This window comes from Silurus meridionalis, chromosome 13 (assembly GCF_014805685.1).
Source record: "Silurus meridionalis isolate SWU-2019-XX chromosome 13, ASM1480568v1, whole genome shotgun sequence".
In the NCBI taxonomy this organism is placed as follows: Eukaryota; Metazoa; Chordata; class Actinopteri; order Siluriformes; family Siluridae; genus Silurus; species Silurus meridionalis.
Window position 1 is genome coordinate 18452023 of NC_060896.1, and position 19997 is coordinate 18472019.

At 37.2% G+C, this 19997-nt stretch overlaps 1 protein-coding gene across 4 annotated transcripts; it reads left to right on the forward strand.

Moving 5' to 3' along the window:
- The first annotated feature begins 205 nt into the window (after positions 1-205).
- Positions 206-8658, forward strand: ddx6 (DEAD (Asp-Glu-Ala-Asp) box helicase 6). 4 transcript variants are annotated; one of them, XM_046865169.1, is made up of 15 exons: positions 206-318; positions 2335-2617; positions 2697-2919; positions 3067-3130; positions 3218-3322; positions 3487-3616; positions 3713-3859; positions 4005-4099; positions 4728-4850; positions 5498-5626; positions 5719-5835; positions 6817-6880; positions 6962-7063; positions 8241-8425; positions 8603-8658. In XM_046865169.1, exons 3-14 carry the CDS (start codon positions 2720-2722, stop codon positions 8414-8416), a joined length of 1452 nt encoding a protein of 483 aa, XP_046721125.1. In that variant the 5' UTR covers positions 206-318; positions 2335-2617; positions 2697-2719; the 3' UTR covers positions 8417-8425; positions 8603-8658. The 4 variants fall into 4 exon arrangements, with proteins under 4 accessions (XP_046721125.1, XP_046721126.1, XP_046721127.1 ...); XM_046865171.1 differs by lacking the exon at positions 2335-2617 and adding an exon at positions 410-1212 and having other exon boundaries at positions 229-318; XM_046865170.1 differs by lacking the exon at positions 2335-2617 and having other exon boundaries at positions 226-318.
- Positions 8659-19997: the final 11339 nt, after the last annotated feature.

Sequence of the window (19997 nt, forward strand, 5' to 3'; positions counted from 1 at the left end):
AAGAAGTGAATTGGTTCAGGTAGGACACCAATGAAGGGCCTAGGTGTGAACTACACAGCCCAGCACTGATAAAACATGTCTGTGTGGAAACATGACTTCAGTATAGCATGGTATAGGGAGTAGCCCAACACTCACCTTGTATAGAAAAATTGATTGCACTGCTTCTTATGAGTCATGTGACCGGCGGGGGGAGGGTTTAAAGATGACTGGAAGCCATCTTGCCCGTTCGCTGTAGAGCCCCAAAATATCACACAGGCCTAACGCTTAACAGTTCGGAAACAATACATAGCGAGTGTCGTGGAATTTCAGCAATATTTGGTGAGTACAATTAAGTTAAAGCAATTAGAAAACATGCTTGTCATTTGTTAAGAATTGAGTCGAGTGGATTTAACGGTTTATTTTGTTCCAGCGGCTTCAGCTCCGGCCTCCGGTGAAGGTTGTTGTCGCTGTATGGATTTAGGGTCTGTTTGGTGGATTGAACTCGGTAGCCGCCTGGTCCTTTAAATCAACCACAGATTGTACCTGATTTCCGCCCCCCTAAACTCTGATAGTTGGCGATAAAACCGCTAAACAGTCATTGTGATTGGATTGTTAAACTTTTCGTTATCGCGTATTTATTTCGGGCCAGAACACGCCCGCAGAGACAGTCAGCGTTAGCTGGATATTAGATAGTATAATGTTAGCTGCTAGCAAACAAGCGAGACGCTTATTTGGACATTTGCTGCTTGAGCTGTGTAGATATTTTCCGTGTAGTCAAATGTAACTAGCAGGTTAAACGGAGAATGTATAAAATAATGTAAATGTCGAACTCTTTGGTGGTTATGTACAAAGCTTGACCTGCTAAATGCACGATATTGTATTGGGCTGTAGTGCTTTTCGTTATTGGTAACTATTTAGCTAGTTTGGGCATTTCGCATTTAAAATGAACGTGTACTCCAGGGTTGTCGGTGATCATACGAAACTGCGCAAATGCATTGTGCCTCACTCATTTTTTTCGCGTTTAAGAACGCGTATAGCATTTACGTCAGAAGCGTTTGCCGGGGCAGTTAGCCTGCCTGCTAGCATGACTAGCTCGGTTAACCGAAAGGCCTGTTATAGTGACTAGATGCTGTTGCGTTATCGCAGTGCTGCTGCTGCCTCCGATTTACCTCAGAAGTGGGGGGGGGATTGGCGCTCGGAATGACGTCATTTCAGACCATCCGTATGTCCGAGGTAAAACGTGTGTGTGGTGGGGAGTGATCTTATATAGGCTTCTATCTAATGCGATAAACGCGATTACATTTGTATTTTTTAAAACATTATAAAAACGACTGTACATTTCGGTAAAATGTCGTGTTGTGTTCCAGTTGCATTCGTTTCACCTTTGGTCCGCCATGTTTACTGAAGTTTGTGTATTCTAATCACACACAGCATGTCTACATGGTGGCCGCAATTTTTAGATGATCGATATCCTGAACCACAGTTAGACCTTAGTGTGTATTTAACTGATAGATCTGATGTTTGCTGTTAATTACTAAGCTGGTTTTTGAATCGGATGCTGTCTAGCTTGATTTTGTTCTAATGATTTGCAAGTTGTTTGATTTTTGTCTTGTGAATGTTGGCAACAACAAGAAAAATCATTGCAGCACAGAGTTTAATAACTTCCTTGTTTTTCCTAGAAAGATGAGGAAATAACTCTACTTTAATGTCGTTCGTGTCTTTTATACAGCACGTTTAGGTTAATTAACGTTTTCCTCGCTCATATTCAGTGCAAATGCCCTTCACTTGTTTTAATCTGAGCACCCTTGTTTATTTTTATTTTTTGCAGGTTAAATCTGTTTTTATGGTAAAATAATGACAGGATGAAGTCCAGCCACATTTGTTCTTACTAGAAGCAGTGTTGCGAACGTAAACACGTAATCAAATCTAGAAATTGTTTTATACTTTATTTTTGACTTATTATGGCCATACTTTGTGTAATGGAACGCAAATTCCGGTTGTAGTCGACGATCCGTCACCTAATGATCGCCTTTCAAAGGAAGTATACGTGGTTAAGGCTGTTCAACCCTTAAAGGCTCAGTGTTATTGCACACTTGGAGTGGGGAAGTAGATTTGAATTAATCAACACTGTACCCATATATATATATATCTTTAATCTGGTGAAGTTGCATGTTTTTTGTAACAGTTGATTGCTAATATTCATTTCCAGTGCTGCCTAATAAATCACAATGGTATTTTTTTATTTAATTTAATGTGACCCATCAAAAAAGTCTTTGTGTTGCATATATTAATGGACTAACTCAGTTATGTGATTTGCTCTCAAACACAATGAACAGCATCTTTCTCTTACTCTAGGTTGAGAACTCTTCGAAGCATCGATTATAAAAATTGCAAAAAAGAGGAGTGGATGTAAAGAAACAAAATAACTAGATGTCTGGCTGCTTAGCCTCTCACTCGTTTGTGAGTGTATAATTTTGAGAAACTGGGATCTTTTTCAAGAGACTTCCAGTTCATTTCCTACTTCCAGAATTTGTGGATAATTACTTGGTTGATTTTTGCATTGAGATGTTTTACAAACGACACACATTCTTGAACAAGTTGTGAAATATAATTTCTTGAACTTTTGGTTCGGACTGTGGTAAGGACATCTTAAATTCAACGAAAGGATATACAACCCAGTCTCTTTGGTCACTTTTTTTTTTTTTTTTTTGTTGAAGAAGAAGAATAAACATAAACAGTCATGAGTACAGCCAGAACAGAGAACCCAGTTATTCTTGGCTTGACAAACCAAAATGGCCAAAAGAGAGCCACTGCGAAACCGACAGGGGGACCTGGTGGGGGTGGAGGGGGACCTCAAACACAACCTGCCCAGATTAAATCTTCCAGCACAGTCAACAATGGCAACTCCCTACCTGTGCCCACAGCAAACACAGTCATTAAGTAAGTACTGCTTCAAGTAACACCAAGTGCAATCTGCAATGTGGATCAGATTTTTCTTTTTGTGGATTCATGTATTTTTCATGTATATGATTTTATATATTTTATTATATTGCATGTGCCTTACTACATTTATTTCTGCTTTGTCAGACCTGGGGATGACTGGAAAAAGAATTTAAAGCTTCCTCCAAAGGACATGCGCATGAGAACGTCTGTAAGTTATCTTGCTAAATAAAAACGTGGTGGGAAAGGATAGGGTTATCCAGGTGGTGCTTACTTTATTTCTCCCCTTAACATGCAGGATGTAACTGCTACCAAAGGAAACGAATTTGAAGATTATTGCCTGAAGAGGGAGTTGTTAATGGGCATCTTTGAAATGGGCTGGGAAAAACCATCACCTATCCAGGTAACTCGCTATTAACAGTCAAAAAGCTTGAATTAGGTTTTGCTACTTTATTATACTCATTAGGTATTAACCTTTTTCCTTTTTGTTTATATTCATATGACTTCAATATTGTCTCAAAGGAGCCAAACTACTGCCTACCTGACTGATTTGTCTATTCCCTGTAGGAGGAGAGTATTCCCATTGCTTTGTCTGGGAGGGACATTCTGGCTAGAGCCAAGAATGGCACAGGAAAGAGTGGTGCCTACCTCATTCCCTTACTTGAACGTATTGATCTGAAGAAAGACTGCATACAAGGTGAAATAATCTGCCTGCCAATTAGCTAGTCTCTATACTGGTCTCTGTTCACCTTGCTGTTGAATGCATTTTTAATGGCAACCTTTCTCTCTTCAGCACTGGTCATTGTTCCCACTAGAGAACTGGCTCTGCAGGTGAGCCAGATCTGCATACAGGTCAGCAAACACATGGGTGGGGTTAAGGTCATGGCAACCACAGGTGGAACCAACCTTCGTGATGACATTATGCGACTTGATGAGACTGGTGCGTCCTTTTAAATATACAGACTTTTCAGTCTTTATTTGTTAAGATAAGGATTTCAATATTCTTTGATGCACGTCACCTTCAATATTTGTCTTGCATCTAACACTATCTCCCCTTTTTTTTTTTTTTTTTTTTTTTTTTTTAGTGCATGTTGTTATTGCCACTCCTGGAAGAGTGTTGGATCTCATCAAAAAAGGAGTAGCCAAAGTTGGCCAGGTGCAGATGATTGTTTTGGACGAAGTGAGTATCAGAGAAGTTTTGTTAATATTTTGCCTGTTCCTTCATGGCCCTTGCAGTATGTTTGAGAAACAAGGAAATTTGCTTGTAACTAGTTTTTATTAGAATACTTTCAGAACACTTAAAATTTGCTATAGTGATTTCTTGTGAGATCTTTGCTGTAAAGATGGCTTGACACAAAAATAACACTATTGGCCAAAAGGAGAAATGCAAGGTCACTGCATCATACACGCACGTATAATTCAACTACAATTTTTATGGAATTTGGTATTTCACACTTCAGCAGCCTAGGTAAAATTAAAATCGCAAGACAGCAGAAAGCTGGCACTAGTATTTTTAGTAAAACACAATGAAAGCACCATGGATCCTGGATCCCCCCCAAACATTGAAAGATATATACATTTTTTTTTTAATTGGCCAATTCTTTATATTTTTTTTTTTGCAACATATATGACAGCAACATCAACGTCTGATCAAAATGCCTTGTTTACAGGGTGCCACATAAACTCATTGTGAAATATTCCACAATTGCAAAATAATTTTTACCCAATACTTTGCTTTTGAAATGTAACTTATAATTCCCTCGTTTCATTTTCGTGTACATCTTATTGTCTTGTGTTCGGGTGTGTAGGCAGACAAGCTCCTGTCTCAGGACTTTGTGCAGATGATGGAGGAAATTCTGAGCTTTTTGCCCAAGCAAAGGCAAATTCTGCTGTATTCTGCAACTTTTCCACTAAGTGTGCAAAAGTTCATGGTAAGTCTGAAGTAAATGGTTTTATTTGTATAAGCCTATCTATATAAGCCTATTTATCTCTATCTATCTTAAAGAAAAAAGAAATTAAAGGTTTACTAATGAATTGATTTAAAGCTATCTCTTAATAACTGCATCGTGTTTTGTCATCTCAATTTAATGATCATGGTTAGCATGTCCGATAAATTTCTTTATATAGAAAAATGTATAGGGATACTTGGCTTCTTTCAGCATAGTCCCCCCCTAACTTTTCCACAAAATATTAGAGGCACACAATTGTAAATAATGTCTTTGGGTACTGTAGCATTACATTTTCCCTTCACTCAAACCACAACCAAAAAAACTAGTGGGGACTAAATGTGATATTGGATGTTCAGAAAGCACATACTAATCTTATGGTTAGATGTAGTAAAAACTATTGTCCATGTAATGCATCTTAAACAGTCACTATTTTATTTAAGTATATAATTCAAGTTTCATGGAAACTATTGTACATTCCTATGAAATTGGCTCCTCCAGAAGTAGACTCTGGATCCTTGTCTAACAGCCTCAACTGCATTGGTTATTTTTTTCTTTTACTATAATTAAATTACTGCCTGTACTTTGTTGCTGGTTGTTTTGGCTGTGACATTTATCTTTGTCCTGTGCAGAATTCCCATCTGCAGAAGCCTTATGAGATCAATCTAATGGAGGAGCTGACCCTGAAGGGTGTGACCCAATACTATGCGTATGTGACTGAAAGGCAGAAAGTTCATTGCCTTAATACGCTCTTCTCTAGGGTAAGAGTCCCTGTGCAGCCATGCAAATTAATTTACTTAAAATACTATCTATTATTTGACTTTTTTTTTTTTTTTTTTGCATTGTTTTTCAGCTCCAGATTAATCAGTCTATAATATTCTGCAACTCGTCCCAACGAGTGGAGCTCCTGGCCAAGAAAATCTCCCAGCTGGGTTACTCTTGTTTCTATATTCATGCCAAGATGAGACAGGTAGGCATCTGTTAGTCTCTGCTACTGATATACAAACATTGATTAAAATGGTGTTTTTGTTGATACAATTGCCCAATATTTGCTGGTGCTAAATTCTGTTACCATTGCAGAAATTTGTAGCTTGTAATCTTAAATTAATTTAAATATTTAAAATATTAATAAAAGGTGATTTTTTTTTTTATTGGATTTTGTCTTTTGCAGTAAAATATGCTATTTGTTTCTCCTAAAACATTAAGCATTCTAAATTGATCTTCCCCACCGCCTGCATTAGACAAAGTTTTTAGTCTACATTAAAATACCCTATACGCGAGCGAGAAACCGTTCGAAAATGGCAATAAAGGAGCTCTTGTGGATAATCTAATAACTGACTCTATGCTTTAAAAGTCAAAGTTCACTCTATCTTCAGACAGGCAGGCCAGTTTTTTTTATTGTTTTGTTTTCAACCAAACTTGTACTGAACTCTTGACACTAGGAAGTGGATTATTAAACCCACCCGCTTATTTAGTAACTGACGTGTGTGGAAAAAACTGTTGCAGATATTACCTTATTTTTCTTTTTGTTAAGCTGTCCATTAAGTACAGTTTTGTGGTTTTAAATAAGGCAGGGAAGGCACTTGAAATTTGGTCTTGTAATTACAACAGTCTGTTTAATGGAACCTTGGACTGTTGAATGGTGTTCAAATTGCATTTTTATTCTGATTTACCTCTGATTTAGCTTGATCATAAAATGTCCTCGGGTATGCACGATGATGCAAGTGGTTATTTTTATAACTTTTTTTTTTTTTTTTGTGTGCAAGATTGTGTAAAAGCTGGAAATGCAGGTTCTAAAATCTCTAATAGTTAGCACCTGTTTTTTTTTTTTTTTTTTTCCCTTTTAACTTTTTATTTTACAGAGTATTTGGCATCACTATATCAATATATAACTCTATATAAAGATGTTTCTTCATCTATAGATCTCAAAATATTATGCCTTTCTTTACAGGAACACAGAAACCGCGTGTTCCATGATTTCAGAAATGGTTTGTGCCGAAATCTTGTTTGCACAGGTAAATACTAAATTATTTCTTTTTTGGCTTTGGTTAAAGCATCCTTTCTTTATCATATTCATATTTTTTATTTCTTCCCAGATTTGTTTACAAGAGGAATTGACATTCAGGCTGTGAATGTGGTGATCAACTTTGATTTTCCCAAACTCGGGGAGACGTATCTTCATCGTATTGGCAGATCTGGTAAGTTTAAAAGAAAAATTAGACCCTTTTTCTTTTCTTTTCTTTTCTTTTTTTTTTATAAAAAACCTAGACCTTTTTTCCCCATATGAGCTTTTTAATGAAAGCACCAGGTAACATGATAGAATAATTTATTTACCATGTTATTTACCATAACTGTTAATGTACTGTTATAATTGTTTTAAGATTCAGCTATAGAAGGTTTTACTGAATTGAACAGACATGCGTGATCAGTTAGAAATGCTTTGTGTGTAGAAAATGTAGAATCTTTACTTTTTGTGAAATGTGAAGTCTTTTACCAAGCAAAACTCCTGCCTGAAATCAGGCCATTTAAATGTATTGTGCAGTTCAGGCTTTTCAAAATACACATTATGTAAAATAAACAGCAGTCAGTCCTTTGAGTCCTTTTTTTTTTTTCTTTTGCCAAATAAACTTTGTTCATCCAAATAATGTTTTCACCTCATTGTTTAGTGCAGTTAGAGCTGTAACATACAAGAGTGCATGTTATTTGGCTTTAGGCTATTGATGCCCCTAAAGCCATGAATGTTGTAGCTGGGTCACGTAATAGCCTGCAAATTATTATTTAAACGCCTCTATACAAAGAGCCACAAAGTGTTTCACCATCCAGGTACCTTACATTGTGTAATATTTTATATTCTGTATTGTGTGCATGCTGTTTTATTTGGTCACATTGGTCACTTGAAGTCCTGGGTATAGACTAATAACAAAAAGTTGCATACTTTCTTTTGAAAAAAGACTACACGTGTTTTCCCCAAAATTGCTCAACACTGAAGAGCTTGAAAATGCTTACACCTGTGTTGTGTGTGTCTGTGAAAATGCAAGGAGCTTTGGCATGCATCATTTTCAAATGTATTCATTTGGGAGAGCGATTTTGCTGAGCAGATATTGAGTGGATGCGAGGCCAGTTCATAGAGAGAGATTTTTGCAAATTGATTCTGCTCAATTTGAATATGGTCTCAATGAGCTTTACATTTTTTAACTTCAATTTTTCAAACAAAATGTTTAAATGTGGCTCTTTTTATTGATTTATTAGTAGATTAATGCTCAAATGTAAATGCAATTAATTTTACATTACATAAATAAATGCACTTTGTGTAATGTTGGACTCCAAATCATTTTCATACCCACTGTATCTGATTTTAAATTCGTTTCCCCTCAGGTCGTTTTGGCCACTTGGGTCTGGCTATTAACCTGATCACCTATGATGACCGCTTTAACCTGAAGGGCATTGAAGAGCAGCTGGGCACAGAGATAAAGCCCATTCCTAGCAGCATCGATAAGAGTCTGTATGTGGCAGAGTACCACAGTGAGAGTGCTGAGGAGGTCAAACTGTGAGCAAGAGAGGTAGGGTTAGCAAATTACCATTCAAAGAACAGATCACATTTATTTTCTGGGTATATGCTTCAAATGAGTGAGCATGAATAAGATGCTGTTGAAACTGTTGTGCAGGTATTTTATGCAGTATTAATTAGTCTGGTGTGCAGGTCATGACAGTAAAGTCTTAATTCCTTGTTTTTGCAGATCACCAAGCCCCCAGTTCTTTATCCCCCTTCCCATGTTTTCTTTTTGTTTCCCCCTTTTTTTTTTTTTTTTTTGGGAGACACCATGAGGAATTTCTTTGAAACAGGACATAATGGAGGAAAAAAAATTCATGGCTCTTAAGAGGATTGCTGCATCATTTAACCTTTCTGAAGATTCTAAAGCACTTGTACGAGAAAGGGTAGAAGAGGATGATTGGAGCGATTATATCCTATTTATTAATTGAGAAAATGACTACTTTCCACCTAAAAGAACATCACCCATTGGCCCCCTTAGACCCAGCTCTTTCCATCCAGCACCTCTATTTTAATGTATTTGGTTATTTGTATGAAGTGCCTTAATAAGCAGTCAAACTTTGTTCAAAGTAATAATGTTTATTTCCAGACCTTTTCATCAGTCACTTGCTATTTTGTTACCATTTGTTTACCACCTAAATTTTTTTTTTTTGAAAACTTTGTTTTCAGAAGAAATCATTACACATGCCCTGGTGCTTTTCTTTTTTTTTTTTTTTTTTTTTTTTTTACCTCTCTGAGAAATAGACCAAGTAGATTTTGCTGAGGAGAACAGGCTGCCCACAATACATATAAGGCGTGCAAGCGTGGCCTTTCCTCACAAACCGGGAGTTGATAAAGAAAATATTTTGGTGATGAAAGTTGGACTTTGCGTTTTCTCAGCATCTTTCATGTGCCCCGAAAATGGCTCAAGTGGTGTTTTTCATTTGTCGTCTCTTCTAGAGACTGATTCTCTACCTTTTCCTTCAGTGCTCCAATACGACAAGAGACTTGCTCAGAGACTTAAGCCAGCCTTTCCTCCTGCTGTGATTCCTCTGCCTGATAAATGTGGAAGTATTTAAACATCACCCCCCATCCCTCCCTTTCCCATTATTGTTCCATTACAGTTCTCCTTCATTTTGGGTGGCTACACATTTTCGTAGATGTGCCATTGAAATCTAATTTGGCACAATGTAAACTTTGTAAATACTTATTTTCATTTTTAATGGATCTTTTATAAAACAAGCTAAAAGGTTGGAGGGTTATGTAAGAAACATCAAGGATGCAGGATTCTCTCAGCACTGGACAGCATCTCCTTTCCTTTTTCTGCTTCTGTCAAGCCATCACCTTGTTGGTGATTTAAAAATAGACAAGGCTTAAAACTTGATGTCAGATCTTTATCTGAATTGGACTCCAGATTTATTTATTTTTAAAAGTATTGGCTATGTTGATTTACTGTGCACAAAATGTCTTTTTTTTTTTTTTTTTGTTTGTTTTTTTTTTTTTTTGTTAGATCTTTACCAGTGGTGTTACAGGCACCTCATCTTGATGTTTGTAGCTCAACTAGATTATCTGCTCTCCTTCCTTTGCTTGTTCCACTGACTTACAAAGCACTCATTGAGTCCCTGTTCAGGGAGACTTTCATATGAGAGAAAATTTTGCGTCATGTAGTAATGCTTGTTGCTGCAGTGCAGCTTTAATTGGCAATCTGTGGGGTGGGTGGGTCAACTTGCAAAAGGGATATGATACTGTTACACCGATTGATGTTCACTGCCATCGGCACTGGTACATGATTCTTTCAAATGGAGAAAAAGTGCTTTGATTTGGGCGGGAGGCTGCCATTCAGAAGTAAAACAAATGCAAAGAGTTAAAAAAATATATATATATATATATATATATATATATATATATATATATATATATATATATATATATATATATATATATATATGGGAATTGACAAATGTAGCTCTCAAGTAAACAGGTCTTGTGGGTTTTTTTTTTTTTTTTTTTTTTGGAAGGGGTTTGGTTAATTTTCTTAAAAAAGCGTAGAGCTTAATGTAACTTCTGTCCTGCACTAACATTGGGACTAGTTTTTTTGGGACTGGGCAATAAGACTGACGGCACAAGAGCCCACTGTGGGCTGAAGTGGTTGGGGGGGGTGTATTCTGAAAATAGGAGAACATAATGGGTGCTGATAACCAAATGTTTCTTCATTTTCTGAGAGGTTTGATGACCTTTCTTTAACACTAAAATTAGAGGTAAGCATAATTTTTGTGGTTCGTTAAACTTGAGCTCCTATTTGAAGCCTAAGGAAACTTGCTGGGTTGGGGGTTCTTTCAGGAATTGCAATGTGAATAGAAATTTTATCCCAATTGACCCTGGCAGCTTAAAGCTGTAGTTCTCTTTGACATGATTTTTTTGTGAAAACTAGAGAAAAAAAAATCAAAAAAAAAAAAATCAAGACGAGACGTTCTTTTGGTGTATAAACTTTGTTTTCTATAGGATGTTGCAATGGTGTGTTTGTGGGAGGGGTTACCAAGACAGGCTTGCGTGTTTAAATAAATCAACAAATTAAGGTTAGAAGGTTAGAGATGTGTTTTGGAAAATTGCAGCACCCTGTAGTGGCATGGTTTTGACGCCAGACTTTTATTCTCTCTTCTTCAGTGGCCCCGATATGCACACAGTTAGCGCATTATTAAAATTGACCATTTGCTATTATTTAGGGGTGGGGGGGAATTGCACTATCTGTGTGGCTTTGGATGAGAGAATGAAAGTCATGCAAGGTGGTGGCAGCTATCTTGCCGTTTTTTTTACTTTTGGGTAAACTATTTGCTCTGGAGAACACTGCATATCCCATAAGTTGGAATGTAAGGTCTGCTGTCTGAACTGCTGTGTGTTGGTGGGATATGCTGTTGCCTTCATTGCATTCTTTGAAGATTGAGCCTGAGGACGTCTCACCATTTCTATTGGCATCCTTAACTGTTCATTAAAAAATCTCAAGCTCAATTTTCAAAGGTTTTTTTTTTTTGTTTGTTTTTCCTCCAAGGTTTGGGTGGGTTGGGGGGGATCTGCTGCCCTGATTCATCTTTAAATTTGATTTAGAACAGGGATACCACTTGAGGACTGTCATGGTAAAGGTTTTGATATCACTCAGGAACTGGATTTCACCTGACAAACTATACAGATTTGGTTATTAAAATAAAATTATTCGGGATAAAGCAAAAAAACCTGCTGAAGTCCTCCAGTCTAGAACTCGGTTACTATCTATGAAGAATGTAAAACAAAAGTAAAGATGAATTGGTTGGGTTGGGATGGGAGGGAGGTATTATTTGATTGGGAAAATGGAACAGAATTATAAAGCCACAAATTGAAGTAACAGGGGTTGGAAAATCTAATGTAAACATGCCCTGAATGTTTTGTTTACTATTTAATGAATTGAGCCTAATTGACAATGTTCTCTTTTTCTTTTTTTTTTCTTTTAAATTGGCTTTTTTGTCAGTGATGCTAATGTTATAAATTAAATTGAAATCTGCTTAATTGGAAACTTTTGTTTGAATAAAGCTCACTGAAATTCAGTCTTGGTTTGTTCATTTTTTTTTATTTTGCTGAATGTGCAAATTGCATGTAATGTCTGGTAGGACCTTTTTCAGAAAGTATCTGGTGAGTTTAGTTTTCACTTTTGACTTGGTCACATAACAGTTGTGCACAAATGTTACCTCTGATTATCACCAAGCCTACAAACCTCTGTGAAAATCTTAATGGTTCAGAATCATACTGACCAGGCATGCATGGAATCTGATTCACATGTAAACTGTACATCATTTTAGTGTGGTCAAGTGAACATCATCTTTCGGTTTCTCCCGTTAGGGGTTGACCCCAGGTACCTGAACTCCTCCACCTCTTCACCCTGCAACCGCACCACCACTGCCCTCCCTCTCATTCACACATGTACTTAGTCTTACTCCTACTGACTTTCATTCCCCTTCTTTCCAGCACATACCTCCACCTCTCCAGGCTCTTCTCAACCTGCTCCCTTCTCTCACCACAAATCACAATATCATCTGCAAACATCATAGTCCATGGAGACTCCTGTCTGCCCTTGTCCATCACCACTGCAAACAGGAAAGGGCTCAGAGCCGATCCTTAACGCAGTCCAACCTTCACCTTGAACCAGTCTGTCCTTCCTACTGCACACTTCACTGCTGTCACGCTGTCCTCATACATGTCCTGCACCACCCCCACATACTTCTGACACACCTGACTTCCTCATACAATACCACAACTCCTCTCTCCACCCTGTCGTACACTTTCTCTAAATCCACAAACACACAATGCAACGCCTTCTGACTTTCTCTATACTTCTCCATCAACATTCTCAAAACAAATAAGGCATCTGTGGTGCTCTTTCTCAGCATGAAACCATACTGCTGCTCACAGATGGTCACCTCTTCTCTCAGCCTGGCTTCCACTACTCTTTCCCATAACTTCATGGTGTGACTGATTAACTTGATTCCCCTGTAATTACTGCAGGTCTGCACATCTCCCTTGTTAAATGCACACCATTCACCTTAACTGTTGATTTCTGTAACGCTGCTTTGAGATTGTCTGTGAAAAGCTCAATAGAAAAAAAACTTGACTTGGCCTGGTTCTTAAAAGTCGGTACCAGCACACTTCTCCTCCATTCCTCAGGCATCCTCTCCCCTTCCAGAATCTTGTTAAACAATCTTGTTAAAAACTCCACTGCCATCTCTCCTAAACATCTCCATGCTTCTACTGGTATGTCATCTGGTCCAACCAACTTTCCATCCACTTCCTGTTTAACTAACTTCACACTATCCCACCTTCTCGCTCTCTTTTTCTCGTGCCATCACACAACCCATAAGCACTGATGACATTTATCACCCCTTCTTCAACTCCCAGCTTCACATTCATCACACTATCAGAAACTCTCTTCACCTCCACTACACTCTTACTGTACTCTTCTTTTAGAATGACCCCTACACCATTTTGTCTTTCCATCCACTCTATGATAAACCAGTTTAAACCCACCTCCAATGTTCCTGGTCTTATTCCCTTTCCACTTGGTCTCCTGAACACACAACATATCTACCTTTCTCCTCTCCATTATATCAGCTCCCGCTCTCCCTTTACCAGTCATAATACCAACATTTAAAGTGCCCACCTGAACCTCCACTCTCCTACACTTCTTTCCCTGTTGTCTCTGTACACATCTTCCTCCTCTCATTCTCCTCCTTCGGCCAACAGTAGCCCAATTTCCCCCGGTACCCTGTTGGCTAACGATACCTGTGGCGGTCGTTGGTAACCCATGATTTGGCACATGTTTTACGCTGGATGCCCTTCCTAACGCAACCCTCCCCATTTACCCGGGCTTGGGACTGGCACTAAGAGTGCACTGGCTTGTGCGACCCTAATGGCTGGGTTGGTCAAGTAAACATAATGGCATTTAAAAGATCAGCTGGTTAGCTGTTTTGTGGTATGAAATGCTTATTTGAGTAATTGTGCATGGTAAATTAGAAATACTTATACCAAATGTAAAAAGCTATGACTCCAACTGCTTTTCTCACATAGTCTTATCTAGGAATTTGATCACAAACCTTTCTACATCAATAACATGGCAGTATAGCAGTGGTTCTATGATCCATTTTTATAGTTAGTCTACAAATAGTTGTAAATGAATACTGGGGCAATTGTGGAGGGAAAATATAATTTTATGGTTTGTTTTGCTGTGTCCATTTTATTTTCCCGAATGTGGTCATATCTCAAAATTTGTGGTGTCCTATGGGGACACTATTTCCTCCTCTGCTGTACAAGAAATTTGTAAAACATTGTGAATGTTTAATGCCATGTCTGTGAAAATGATCTGCAAGTGAATGTTTAGCAAACCATTCTCTAAGGCTAATAATAGATTATGGCTAAATATTTGTGGACACCTAATTGTGACACCCATATGTGCATTTGCAACAAAAATGGAAACATGCTATTTTCAAAATGTCTTCGAATGCTGTGGCTGGTTCTTATAAAATCATAAAAATATCCCTATACACAAAACAAACTCCATGGAGACATGGTTTTCCCAGGTTGCTGTAGAAGAACTCATGTGGCCTGCACAGATTCCTTACCTCAACCTCACTGAATGCCTTTGTGTTTATGACTGGCTGATGGATCTTTTCATCTCACATCAGTATCTGACCTTACTAATGCTTTGTTTGCTAAATCTCTAAATATGTTAATTTCTAAATCTAGCAGAAAGAGTTTCTAGAAAAGTGGAGATTATCATATATATTACCAAATTTGGAATAAAGTGTTCAATATAGGTTTGATCAAAAAATGCACAAAGGGTTTTGAGGATCAGGTGTCTACAAACCTTTTGTCTTTGTGTGTCTTCCTTAGCGAAGTAGTAGTTTAAAAAAAATTAATTAAACCTGGGTACAGGTGAAAGGGTTAAGTATCAACATGTAGATTTTGAATGTAAATCAGAATGTGTGAACTTCTTTAGGAGCTCATTGCCTTTTAATTGAGTAATCTGCATTTTTATGTACAAGAGACTGTGTGGGGTAAAATGTTTTAATGGGGGCGCATGCCATTTGGATTATTAATACCCACGTTTATATCGGTAAAGTTAATTTGTTCAGTAACTAAATATGTTCAAGTACTAAAATGTATAATGCTGAGTCATGAATATAAAGTGCCTTGTGTAAGGACATGACACTTTACTTCAGAATATTGTAACTATTCATGACTCAGCATTATACTAAAATGTATAATGCTGAGTCATGAATAGTTACAATATTCTGAAGTAAAGTGTCATGTCCTTACACAAGGCACTTTATATTTTTAATTTTAAAGCTTTTGTAAGGATTATTCTATTCTAAGCAATTTCAACTTGGTCACCTTAGATTTTGTGCAGGCAAAGTTAATTCATGTGTTCCTTAAAATCTGGCCCCAATTGACCCCCGGTTGATGTAATGAATTTTGGCTCAAGAGTTATGATTGTTCAACTTGCGATTTTTTTTATCTTAGAATGACTATAGCAATATGCAGGCAAACGGAGCAGTGAGGTATGATATGTTAAGACACTGCCAGGATGTACACGTCAATGTCTTACGCTTGCCAGCGTGTGACAGGGTTTAGTTGTCAAGGTGTTTTTTGGGTTTTTTTGGTGTTTCAAAGCCCAATTTTAGCTCCTCTCTCATCAACACTTTCACCAGACACTGAAACAGAGCGCACCAATTAATCTCATCAGCTACACGTGTGCTTCCTTCTGCTCGTTTTGTCCACCTCTGCCCACTGCCACATATGTATAAATTTGTAACAAATTACAGAATACTGCATACTGATCACCATTCTTTAAGACTCCTGGGTAGGCTAGGTACAGTGGGGTCATCAATATTTCCATAAATTATCATCTTCAAAAAGTTTAATTTTCAGTAATTAAATTCAAAAAGTGAAAGGTGCACAAGCAACACACATACAACCAAAGCCTTGCGAATATTGTAAGAATTTGATTGAGATTCACAAAGAGTGGACTGCAGCTGGAGTCAGTGCTTCAAAACCCACCATGCACAGATGTATCCAGGACATGGGCTACAGCTGTAGCATTCTATGTGTCAAGCTGCTCTTGAACCAGAGACACCATTGGAGAAGTCTGTCTAAGGACAAAAAGTACTGGGCTGTTGCTCAGTGGGCCAAAGTCCTCTTTTCAGATGAAACTGCATTTTGCATTTCATTTGCAATTCAATGTTTTAGAGTCTGGAAGAATAGAGGAGACGAACAAAAGTTGCTTGAGGTCCAGTGTAAAGTTTGCACAGTCAGTGGTGGTTTGGGAGTCATGTCATCTGCTGGTGTTGGTCCACTGTGTTTTATCAGGTCCAAGATCAGCGCAGCGCCTTCCAAGAATTTTTAGAGCAATTCTTTTTTTCTTTTTTTTTTGGCAGAGAGTTCATTTCAAGCAGGACTTGGCACCTGCCCACACTGCCAAACATAGCAATACCTGGTTAAGGGCCATGGTATCCATATGCTTGATTTGCTGGCAAACTCACCCGACCTAAACCCCATTCAGAATCTATGGGGTATTGTGAAGAGGAAGATGCGAGACACCAGATCAAACAACTCCAAACAACTGAAGGCTTTATAACGCCTCATCAGTGCCACAGACTGATCACCTCTATGCCATGCTGCATTGCTGCAGTAGTTCATGTAATTATGTGTGTGTATGTTTATATACAGTAATCCCCCACTTTATCACGGTTTAAATCTCGTGGCCCCCGGTTTATCGCGGAATCGCATTTGCCATATAACTAATTTGTTTCGCTGATTTTCCCGGTCTCTTGCAGATGGCACGATAAACCAAAAAACTTAAAGGGATTTTTTTTTTTTCATGGAGTTTTATGTTGGAATAATGAAATGTATTCATAAAGATATAATTATTAATTATAAAATGAAATAAAATGTTAATACAGTACAGTACAAAAAGTAAAGAATGCGGTGACGTGTATCTTTAACTCATCATAGGACACTTCAACTAATAAACAAGCAAAGAAACTACATATAGGCCATGCTACCGCAGAATTGTGTACTGTACAGTACATGTACTATAAATGTGATACAGTGTACTGTATTTCTATGAATTTACACAACATTCATCTCGCTATATTCTTGCAAATGTTTTCTCTGTGTGTTTAAAATGTGTGGGAGGATGATTTACGACTTGGACAAAAATGTAAGGGGTGGTGTCCGCTTATCACGGTTTTTCATTTATCACTGGTGGTTTTGAAACATAACCATTGCGATAATCGGGGGATTACTGTATATAAAATGTGTATATATAATGTGTTTATATAAACACACTGACCAAGCATAAACTTATGAGTGGTGGCATCTTTAGTGGGTGGGATATATTAGGCATCACATCAATGTTTTGTCTTCAAATTTGAAAGTTCGGAATAACATTTCAAAACAGAGTTTGTACTAATAAATGACAAAAAAAAAAAAAAAAAACTATTTTATTAGTGTATTATTTATTTAAAGTAGTAAACATGACAAATAATTCACAATTTTTGTTGAGTTTACAGTACAGTACATGTACAGTTTCCCTTGACAGTACCCATTTAAATTGATTTAATATTGCGTTAATGGGTCGCAAAGGGTGTCAATATATATATATATATATATATATATATATATATATATATATATATATATATATATATATATATATATATATATATACCCCCCTAAAGAGTTTTAGGGATTTATAAATAAAAATCTTTTCAAAGTGCAGGATTCTGCTTTGGATGGCTTCTTAATGAGTTTAGTGAAACATAAAATCAACACAGAAAATGTATGATGTAGTATTTGTGTGTAACAGTATATTTTGTTAAGATCGCCATGTCACAATTATTCAACCCCTATATAATATTGTTGTTTTTAAAGCTTTCTGACAGTTTTTATGGCCCGAAGTGGAGCTGAAACATCATTAAGCCTTTGGGAACTCTATAACGATCCTACATTTGCTTTAGCTGTGATGCATATATAAACCTTGACCATGAAGGTGTTCAAGGTTAGTTGCAATCATGGGAAAGACAAAGGAGCTGCCACAAAAGCTGAGAGAGGAGATTATTTAATCACATGTGAAGGGCCTTGGGTATAAGAAGATTTCCAAAAGATTTAACATTCCAAGAGACACCACTGGGAGCTTTATATGGAACTTTAAAACTTATGGAACAGCTACAAACCTGCCTGGCTGTGGAAGAAAGCTCACAATTTCATCAAGGGCCCTTAGCAACTTAGTCAGGACAGCTAAGAAAACCCCCCGTGTGACTGCTACAGGATGACATGATGAAGGCTGGTACAAGTGCTTCAGTGGCAACTATAAGACGTGCACTGAATAATCAAGAACTTCATGGCCGGACCCCAAGGCGCACTCCACTCTTGACCTCAAGGAACATCAGGAGTCGACTAGAATATGCCCGGAGGAATTTGCATAAAACTACAGAGTTCTGGGAAACAGTTCAATGTACTGAAGAAACCAAACTGGAACTTTTTGGACATATGGACCAGCGGTATGTCTGGCGTGCAAAAGGTCAGGCTTATGACCAGAACGGAGGTGGGTCAATAATGATGTGGGGCTGTTTTTCTGCAGCAGGAACTGGCAAGCTTGATTGTGGACCTGGCGGCATGGATTTCCAGAAATACCAGGTCATTTTGAAGAAGAACGTGATGCCTTCTGTTGACGAAATTAAACCTTGGTGATCATTGGATCTTCCAGCAAGACAATGATCCCAAGCACACCTCCAAATCAACCAAAGCTTGGTTGGGGAAAAGATGCTGCAGTGTCCTGGAGTGGCCTTCTCAGTCACCAGATTTAAATCCAATTGAAAATCTTTGGTGGGATTTGAAGAAGGCAGTTGCAGCACGGAAGCTGTCAAACATCACTGAGTTAGAGGCTTTTGCACATGAAGAATGGGCAAAGATTCCAATAGTAAGGTGTAAGAAGCTTGTCAGCACTTATTGAAAACGCTTGTTAGAAGTTATAAAACTAAAGGGTGCTCCACAAGGTACTGAAGCTGGGGGTTGAATAATACTGCACATGCTCATGTTTTACAAGACTTACAATTTTCATTTGAACTTCAAAGTTAAGTGTATCAATAAATATTGTTTATTTCACGAGTTTTTTTTTTTCTCATTTATTTTCATTATCTTTCATCAACATCACTGTATTGTCTATTGAGGTGAGGGGGTTTAATATGTGTGTGCGTGTGTGTATATGTATGTATATATGTGTGTATATATGTGTGTGTGTATGTATATATACAGTGAGGAAAATAAGTATTTGAACACCCTGCTATTTTGCAAGTTCTCCCACTTAGAAATCATGGAGGGGTCTGAAATTGAAAGTGGAGGTGTACAATTTTGTCTCTAGTGTCTTTGGACAGCTCTTTGTTCTTGGTCATGTTAGTAGTTGGATTCTTATTGATTGTATGGGGTGGACAGGTGTCTTTATGCAGCTAACAACCTCAAACAGTTGCATCTAATTTAGGATAATAAATGTAGTGGAGGTGGACATTTTAAAGGCAGACTAACAGGTCTTTGAGGGTCAGAATTCTAGCTGATAGACAGGTGTTTAAATACTTATTTGCAGCTGTATCATACAAATAAATAGTTTAAAAATCATACATTGTGATTTCTGGATTTTTTTTTTTTTTTAGAATATGTCTCTCACAGTGGACATGCACCTACGATGACAATTTCAGACCCCTCCATGATTTCTAAGTGGGAGAACTTGCAAAATAGCAGGTTGTTTAAATACTTATTTTCCTCACTATATATATATATATGTATATATATATATATATATATATATATATATATATATATATATATATATATATATATATATATATGTATATGTATATATATATATATATATATATATATATATATATATATATATATATATATATATATATATATATATATATATATACAGTGTTGTGCTAGTTACTAAAAAATAGTAACTTGTTACAGTTACTCGTTACTTCATTCAAAAAGTAACTTAGTTACTTTGTTGATTACTTAAACCA